We start from the raw sequence: 9,604 nt of genomic DNA, 5'->3' as shown, positions 1-9,604 counted from the left end.
AATTGGATCTGCATGTACATTCAGGTTCAATCACTGTCAGACATTTTAACTCCCAATCTACCACAATACGTATCGCATACAGATACATGCATCGCAATACATTGGAATACAAATGTTTTGCTAAAGGTAATAGAAGTGACAAAAACATTTCCATTATCATAAGAAATCACTGAAAGCAGATTCCGATTATATCATAAGCTTGTGTTTATGAATCACTATTAAATAGTAATGATCCCAGGGGTATACAAAACACCTGATATACTATACTATACTATACTATACTATACTATACTATACTATACTATACTATACTAAACTATACTTAGGTAACTACTCCATGGATTATTAACATATTTGTTTCGCATTGTGACGTAATAGCACATACAGTTATCCTTGTTACAAAACACTATATATCTAGACGGGATATAGTATATCCTCTTCCCCTTAAATACAACAAGAACAGGAAACCGGTGAGGTTAAAGTTGATCGTCCATCTTTTATTTTTTTTAACACCGCACTCAGCAATATTCCAAATATTTGAGGGCGGTCTGTAAATAAGCGAGTATGCAGAAGATAATCCAGAGATTGATATAATGAACAACGTCCCACGCCGTCGGTATAGTGAGTGAGTGAGTGAGTGAGTGAGTGAGTGAGTATGGTTTTACGCCGCTGTTAGCAATATTCCACCAATATCACGGCGGGGGACACCAGAAATGGGCTTCACACATTGTACCCATGTCGGGAATCGAACCCGGGTCTTCGGCGTGACGAGCGAACGCTTCAACAACCACCACGACAACAACCACCACCACAACAACCACCACTACTACAACTACAACCACTAGGGTCCCATGTCTAGGGAACGTGCTGGTCACGGCAACATGTTGACGTTGTTGGCTGCAAGGAATTCCGGAACGATTCGTGCTGTATGGGGCCTGGCGTTGTCATGCTGATAAAGCAGTTGTTGCAGAAATGGTAGGAAATCGGACGAAGACTGTCATCCATGTAATTTCCGTTAACGATGACCTGTAGTGTTCTCTCCTGTCCAAAATTTTTTCCACACACCATAACACCCCCTCCATCATACGGCACGACCTCCGAACTCAACATACCACCGTTCGTTTTCCCCATCATCGGTAAATACGCTGCCTTCCATCAGCTCTGTACAGACAGAACCGGCTTTCAGCAGTGAAGACGACCCTCTCTCAGTGGTGCCGTTAGTCGCCTCTTACGACAAGCAGAGTCGCCAAGCATGGGTAGCTGAAGACTAAATGGATCGAGAGGTCAGGCTCGGTCACTTAATTTGTCGCCTCTTACGACAAGCATAGTCGCTTTGTACGACCAGCATGGGTTGCTGAAGACCTAGTGTTCTAACCCGGATCTTCATGGGCGTTGTCCGTAAAAGGCGACTAACGGGATCGGGTGGTCAGGCACGCTGACTTGGTAGATACATGTCATCGTATCCCGATTGCGTAGATCGATGCTCATGATGTCAATCACTGTAGTGTCAGATCAAGACTCGATTATTACCAGACCGGCGTCACACAGCTGGAATAGTGCTGAGTGCGGCGTTAAACAACAAACAAAGCAAAGCAATGGTTGTATTGATATCGATCGGTGTTTCATTATTATCTATACATTGATGGGTTTGTAAGAAGGGGAGGGGGTAACTACTCTGTAAGAGGGCGGTTTCGAATCTTGGTGTCTCAGCACCACACCGCTGAATTTAAACTGATATTAATCCTGGATTCATAACAAGGGTTACGGGTGGTCAAGTGGTGTAAGTTTTGCAGAGGTGTCATCCTTACGGCAGTGCGGCGTTAAACAATAAACAAACAAACAAACAAAACTAAATACGAAAATAATAACACAATCAAATAATGCAGTGCAGTGAGGGGACAGGCTTCCTTTGTTTATTTTCAATGTTTACAGATTCATTGTAATCATGCATTTAACTTAATGTGTTAATGATTGTATCACATACCCTCGGGTTAGTAATTTTATATGCTAGCAGTTTTCAGACGTGTAACCAACCCCATGCCCCAGTATGAGAGCTATCACTTCAATTATCGAACAGATGCTGGAAGACGAGTCTTAAACACTCATGGTGTTGAAACAGAGCAGAAACAGAGTGAGTGAGTGAGTATGGTTTTACGCCGCTTTTAGCAATATTCGAGCAATATCACGGCGGGGACACCAGAAATGAGCTTCACACATTGTACCCATGTTGGGAATCGAACCCGGGTTTTTGGCGTGACGAGAGAACGCTTTAACAACTAGGCTACCCCGTCACCCCAGTAGAAATAGACTGCTTCGTTATTATGTATCTGTATTGGTATGATTACGTCATAATAAAACATAAATTACACATTTCCATTGCTTGTAGGATAGTATCAGTACTTAAACGATGTCACCAGTACTCACATGATGTAATATGTGCTTACGTGATGTAATGTATGCTTACATGACACAATCAGTGCTTATGCCTTGTTTACATAATGGTTGGGACGAGATGTGAAACAAGAAGAAACATCGTGACTACCAGAGACGCCGCCATGCTGTCACTCCCGTTGTTGTCAAACAAATCCATTAGGTTGAAGCCCGAATCCCCATCCTCATCCTGACTGTTGTCCGACAAAGTAGAGTTGTCTCCCCTCAGCGCATCACCAGCTCCAGGCGACCCAGTGTTGTCTGGCTCCGTCTGAGTGATGCTGTCAGATCCACCCACGATGTCTCCAGTAGCTGTAGGGGTGGTGGTAGTGGTGGTAGTGGTGGTAGTGGTTATAGTGGTTGTAGTAGTGGTGGTAGTTGTGGTGGTGGTTGTTGTGGTAAGTTTCGGCTCCCTACCACATATCTCGGAATAACCTATAGTAAACCAATCAATGGCAGTTAAAGAAAATACCATAGACAATCATATCAAGCTATGATTTCACCACCAGTTTGTCTTTGGATTCTGTTTCCGCAGATAGTCGAGATTGTTCTCTGGCGTTGACGTCTTGAATTATATCTATATTTGCCGCAGAAAATAAAATAAAATACCAATCTTTGGTAGTGATCTGAGTGATCTGAGTTCCTGAGAGTTATGCACCTTTGTACATTAGAGTTTCCTCCCTTAGTTGATACAATGGCCTACATCATCCGAATAGTTTCGACAGTCACTAGAATTCTGTCTGTACCTATAAAGACAATTCGTGGCATTCTACGACCCCACTTGCGTCTCATCTACTTGTCCAGTGCGGATTGGATACCAAACTGAAAACATTTCCAGCTTCCAACACTGTTTACCGAATTCAAAAACGGATAACGTGCCACTTTCAAGGCATTCGATAGTGTCACATGTCGTCCTGGGAACCATATGTAAATATGGCATCAGCATTGAATAATGCTTCCACACATTTGAACCATTGTATTGACTCATGTGATTGTAAATCTCGCCCTGTGAGTTTCAATATAATTTATTATTCGTTGATCTTGTGTGGGGGTTATTTGCTAATTCAACAATTTAGTTCTGGGCGGACCTTCGCGTTTCAAATCGGAAATCACCTTGTAACAACGTCTACAGGTTTGTGATAAATAATGTTTTCGGTTGAGACCTACCTGGGTACAATCATCTTCCCGAACCAAGAAAGTTAACTTACTATAAAAGTCAATTTGCCACCCTTGCCGAACTAGGCTGGAATTATGGAGCTATATGTTGTCTCGACTAACGAGTTTTTGTATAGCCCAATCAAACTCGCGTAACAAAATCGACATCCGGTTCGTAAACTGCCGTGCAGACTTCGGTCGATTGCAGGATTTGCAACGCATTTGTACCGTCAACTAAGCGTCCACAGACATTTCACGTGATATGAAGCACTTCGCGAAGTAAGACCCGTTTTACTACAATATAGATTTTGGTTATCGCTCAGACCGCCTTCACTGGGCGCCGCCATTTTGTTTGAAGAAGTGATAAGTGATATCAGAGATGGAATCTGATTGGTCAACAGGAGGGACATAGAAGGGACATAAATCGTAATAGCCACTGGTGGCGCTACGATCGAGCTCAGAATTTTCAGCTTTGTTAAGCAAGGGTGGAAACTGGACTTTTACAGTCAGTTAACTCCCTTACCTCAGGAAGATGGGGTACAATGTGTGAACCCCATTTCTGGTGTCCCCTGTCGTGGTAATACCGGAATATTGCTAAAAGTGACGTAAAACCTTACACACTCACTCACAACACAGTACTATAGCCACACCACTGCAGACACTGTCGTGGCCGTTGAATATGTTTTCAAACTATTACGATTATACGTTTCCTTGTATACGTTTACTCGTATATCTTAAAGTGTTCGTAAAGTGGCGTAAAACCATACTTACTCACTCACTTTAAGGCAATACGTGGTCTGGAATATAATTTTCGAACTCTGAGACATGGAGCGAGTGAGTGAGTTTGGTTTAACGCCGCTTTTAACAGTATCCCAGTTATATCGCGGCGTGTCAGCTTAATGTGGGAGGAAAGCCCGAAGTGGTGCAGGTCTCGGACGTTTACCACTTCGGTGAAACCCACGAGCACGGGTATGGTGCTGACAAACCTAGAAACATAATCGGGGAGAACCGGGATTCGAACCCACAATCATAGTTTTCTGGCATGCCCAAGGGACGCAACTCTGCACTCCGCGATTCGCGGCGCCTTAGACGACTGGGCCACCCGTGCCCCCCCCCCCCCCCCACACACACACACAAACACACACACACACACACACCACCCTGAGACATGGAAGTGTAAAGATTTGTAATAAATAATCTAACTTCTTCCTCTTATTCTTAGAAGTGAGTGAACAGTGACTGGGGCAATCAGTACGTACCATCCACGCAATGGGCAAAACACTTCTCTTGCTTGTTTTCGTACCGGCGCAGATAGTCCTCAAAGTCGAATAGATCGCATATTACCCCTTGGTTGTAAACACATGACATATGTGTCTCTTGTGCCCTAGAGAAAACAGCAGGTGGTAAGAAATTCATCATAACTGAAAACACATAAACAGGGTTTGATTAATGGATGCTCCATCGTCCTTAACGGTTCGAAGATGGCATTCGTTGTTTATCGCCGCGCTCAGCAATATTCCTGCTATATGACGGCGGTCTGTAAATAATCGATGGACCAGACAATCCAGTGACGCAATTGTCTACGATCTACGCAAAAGGGATATGTTGACATGCATCAACTGAGTCAGCGAGCCTGACCACCCGATATCGTTAGTCGCCTCTTACGACAAGCATTGTCGCTTTTACGGTAAGCATAGGTTGCTGAAGACCTATTCTGCCCCGGATTCTTCACGGGCTTCTGAATTTAATGAGATTGAGATACTTGGAACGTATATTTAAAGCCTAAAGTTCACTATTTACTACATCTTCGACGTGTTTATTTGTTTTTGCTTTTCGTAAAAAAAATGCGCTATCGTGTCAGTAGATGTTTTGGTCCATCGATCACTTGATTGTCTGGTTTGTTTACAGATCGCCATCGCATGGCAGGAGTTCTGCTGTGTCGCGTCAGGCAACAAATGCAGACAGCAAACTTCTTTGAGTGGCGGGTGCATGCTTACCCTTTTCGCGAACACCTGGTGTCACCACCGATTTGAGATACTTTCCTATAATTTTCACTATAGTCCTACACCATGACCTTGGAATAAATTTATTTTATGAAAAAAATAATCCAGAAACACATACAAAAGCAAGTCTAGCCAGCTCAAGCTAGAAATCAGCATAGGGAATTTTTTAAATATATTTTTAGAGTCAAGAAGGATATTGTGTAATATAAGATTACAGAGACTAAATGTTAGACTATTTTCACTACTGTAGTGCCTTTTACGCCAAATGGAGTCTGTTTCGGCAGATAATCGAGACTGGTTATTCTCTCGCGTTGACGTTTTATATTATATTGTCTAGTACAAACACGCACACACACACACACACACACACACACACACACACACACACACACACACACACACACGCACGCACACGCACACACACGCGCGCACACACACACACACTCACACACACACACACACACACACACACACACACACACACACACACACACACACACACACTCACACTCACACTTAAACATAAGCACACACACACGCACACACGACCGCCTCCGTGGTCTAGTTTTAGACCGTCCGCCGGAAGGTCCGGGGTTCGATCCCCGACCGCGTCATACCAAAGACGTTAAAAGATGGTACTTGTTGTTACCCTGTCTGGCGCTCGGCATTAAGGGGCTAAAACAAGGACTGGTCGGCTCGGAGTCAGTATACTGTGTCTGAGTGGGGTATTCATGTTAAACTGCAGCATGGTATCTCAGTGAGCTAGCACTATAAATCGGCATCAGTCCGGACTAGTACAAGCAGCCACACAAACACACACAAGTGCATGCACGTCGCTATATAAGTGCACTAATCTTGGACGCGACGTTAAACCCCATTTCACCTCACCTCACCACACGCACGCACACAAACCTACGTATCTATATTAATGCAGCTTTTAGGATAAAACATGATCTTCAAACATTGTACCATTGTGGGGAATCGACCCTGGGTCTTTAGCGTGACGAACGAACACTTTAACCACAAGGCAACACCATCGCCCCTGATACAACGATGACACAGTAAGGAAGACTCCTTTTCACAATCACCTATGAGGTCTGAACCGTTCAATAATGGCGAGATAAGTTATGAAAATTCCAAAGACGAACGAAAACCAGACTAGATACATAACATGGGCGGATACAGCTTTTTTGATCTGTATAAATCCTCCAATGTGATGAGAAAAATAACATTAACACCTATCATAATTATCTTACTTTACATATTATTTACATGTCTCATTACGTGTGCAACAAGTATTAAACTAAAATATCATTTTTAACCTGTACTAACGATAGTGATTAGGACTTTGAGTAAACGATGATTAACTGTACACAAGCAGACGCGCATAATGCCATGCCCCAAAAAAGGATGGTCGATTTTAAACTTATTTCTGAAAGTGGGTGCACTGGTGGCCAAGTTTTCTCAATTCGATGTGCAGAGTTGCGTCCCTTGGGCACGTAAGGAACCTATGATCATTGGTCGTCCCGATGATGTTTCTGGGTTTGTCAGAACCATACCCGTTCTCTAGGGTTTCACAAAGGTGGTAAATCTCTGAGACCTGCATCACTTCGAACTTTCCTTCCACGTTAAGTAGACACACCGGGATGTAACAGGAATACTGTAGAAAGCGGCAATAAATTTTAAATCACTCACTCCCACACTATTTCTGAAAGTGCTACTTACGCGCATGCCACAAGCTTATTTGGATCCTCTCTGTGATCTTTGAAATAATCTGTGTTGCAGCTGCGGAACGTGGGACACCGAACATCAATTTCATCCGGGTCTGGAGGAGCTATTCATTCATTTAAAATAATGACATGATGATGAAGACTATGAACATGAAGACAAGAACAAACTCGACGTCAACAACAACAACAACAACAACAACAACAACAACAACAACAGTATACCAGCTTAAATCTCCACAGCACAAATGTAAGTTAAAATGACATCGAGTTGGGGTGATTATACGAACGCCAAGTGTCTTTGCAAAAAGTAAATGTGTATAGTTTCAGGATTATTCCAGCAATATCAAGGCAGGGGATTACAGAAATGGGCTTCACTCATTGTACCCATGTGGGGAATCGAACCTGGGTCTTTGGCGTGACGAACGAACACTTTATCCACAAGGCAACAACATCGCCCCTGATGCAACGATGACACCGTAAGGAACACTCCTTTTCACCATCACCTATGAGGTCTGGACCATTCAACGATGGTGAGTTAAGTGGTGAAAATTCCAAAGACGAACGAAAACCAGATTTAGGGCGACTCACTACACTGTCTCAAACATGTAGAATTTCAAAATAGATACATAATATTGACACCTTAAAGGTCTATAGTAGGCATTAGGAAAATTGCCCCGAGAGGCGAGTAGGAAAATTGAAATGAAATCCAGTCGTCATGCGCATATGCACAATCTGTTTCTGGTGATTGTCAATATATCAAAAAAAAAGAAAATGACGAAACCAAGCAAACACAATGCTTTTTGACATGTAAAATGGGAAAACAATAATCTAATGAGAACGTCTTGTTTCCAAGGCTATCGTGGATTTCATACCTCGCCCATGCCTCGTACGACCCGTGAAGAGTCCGGGTTAGAATTGGACTTCAGTAATCCATGCTTGTCGTAAGAGGCGACTATCGGGATCGGGTGGTCAGGCTCGCTGATGCATGTCATCGTATACCAGTTGTGTAGATCGATGATTATGTGTCAATCACTGGATTGTCTGGCCCATAATTGATTATTTACAGACAACCGTCACAAAGATGGCATATTGCTGGGTGCTGCGTTAAACAAACAAACAAACAAATCACCCCTCCTTCAGTAAAATTATTCTGGAACACCAATTTAACTTTTACGTACATTTCTACAGTAAAATCAACTTACCGAACCATAAAGCGCCGATCTGCCCGAAAAGAGCAGCGCCGATCAGAATGTTCAAAAGTCGACTGAACATCTTTCTCATGAAGCCCAGTGTCCAACACACAGGGCACTGTGTGTTAATATACCCGTCATCTGGCGTGATGTATTCTGATATATACCGCTGATCCCTGAATGTGATTCACTGGTTATTACCGCGTGTCATGACCATCACCGCCTCAGAAAGCAGATCAGAAACAAACCTTAGCCGATAAAACAGAGATAAGGTGGCGATAATTGTGACGGTTGGCGTGAGCCAACAGGATGATAGATTGAATCTTACAATTTCCTTTCTTTGATTTAAGGATTAATGATCTATTCATGAAAAGGAGAGATTTCGACGTCACACGTTCACGATATGCATGTCTTCTATTCAAAGGGGTCAAGGTTGCTGGTAATATTGCCAGTATGTAACCAAGGTACACTTGTCCTGATTTTGTTTCTAGGTTTGTCAGCACCATACCAATGCTCGTTGGTCGCACGGAAGTGGTAAACTGTGAGGTGAGAAGAGGAACGCCCCAACTGATGCTGATTTAAGGCGTTTACTACTTTGGTGAAACCCACGAACACAGGTTTGGTGCTAGGAACCTAAACACCTAATCAGGGCTAACAGGGATTCGAACACCTCAATCACAGATTCCAGGCACGCCTAGGGGACACACGACCGTGAACATCGGGAAAAGAAAGCACACTGCTTAACCGAAAAACCATACAAACATCTAGCATGTATAGTAATCGAGACATTAACACCTGGTACCTCGAGAGAGCACCGGTGAAGTGAGGTGGGGTGAGGTGAGGTGAGGTGAGGTGAGGTGAGGTGAGGTGAGGGGAAGTGAGTCGAGTCGAGTCGAGGCGAGGCGAGGTGAGGCGAGGTGAGGTGAGGTTAGGTGAGGTGATCTGAAGTAGGGTTTAACGTTGACAGACAGCCATTCTAGAAAGTGTTCCACAGATAGATTATCCCTTCTCCCCTACCCATCCCTGAGACCCCCAAACCCCCACCCGCCTACCCGCACTGCCTATGATTTAACATTGTTTCACTCAAAATAATAAT

At 43.5% G+C, this 9,604-nt stretch overlaps 1 protein-coding gene across 1 annotated transcript; it reads right to left on the bottom strand.

Annotated features, from left to right (window-relative positions):
* Nucleotides 1-1,881: 1,881 nt before the first annotated feature.
* On the bottom strand, nucleotides 1,882-8,615 carry LOC124113443 (xylanase/beta-glucanase-like). Its single transcript, XM_046473791.2, has 4 exons — nucleotides 8,521-8,615; nucleotides 7,314-7,422; nucleotides 4,845-4,969; nucleotides 1,882-2,865 (listed from the first exon to the last, which is right to left on the bottom strand). The coding sequence occupies exons 1-4, from the start codon at nucleotides 8,597-8,599 to the stop codon at nucleotides 2,492-2,494; spliced, it is 687 nt and encodes a 228-aa protein (XP_046329747.2). The 5' UTR covers nucleotides 8,600-8,615; the 3' UTR covers nucleotides 1,882-2,491.
* Nucleotides 8,616-9,604: the final 989 nt, after the last annotated feature.

This window comes from Haliotis rufescens, unplaced genomic scaffold, assembly GCF_023055435.1.
Source record: "Haliotis rufescens isolate VD_foot unplaced genomic scaffold, xgHalRufe1.0.p SCAF_6, whole genome shotgun sequence".
Taxonomy (NCBI): Eukaryota; Metazoa; Mollusca; class Gastropoda; order Lepetellida; family Haliotidae; genus Haliotis; species Haliotis rufescens.
Note: the sequence above shows the minus strand (reverse complement) of the source record. Positions and strands in the feature narration are given on the sequence as shown.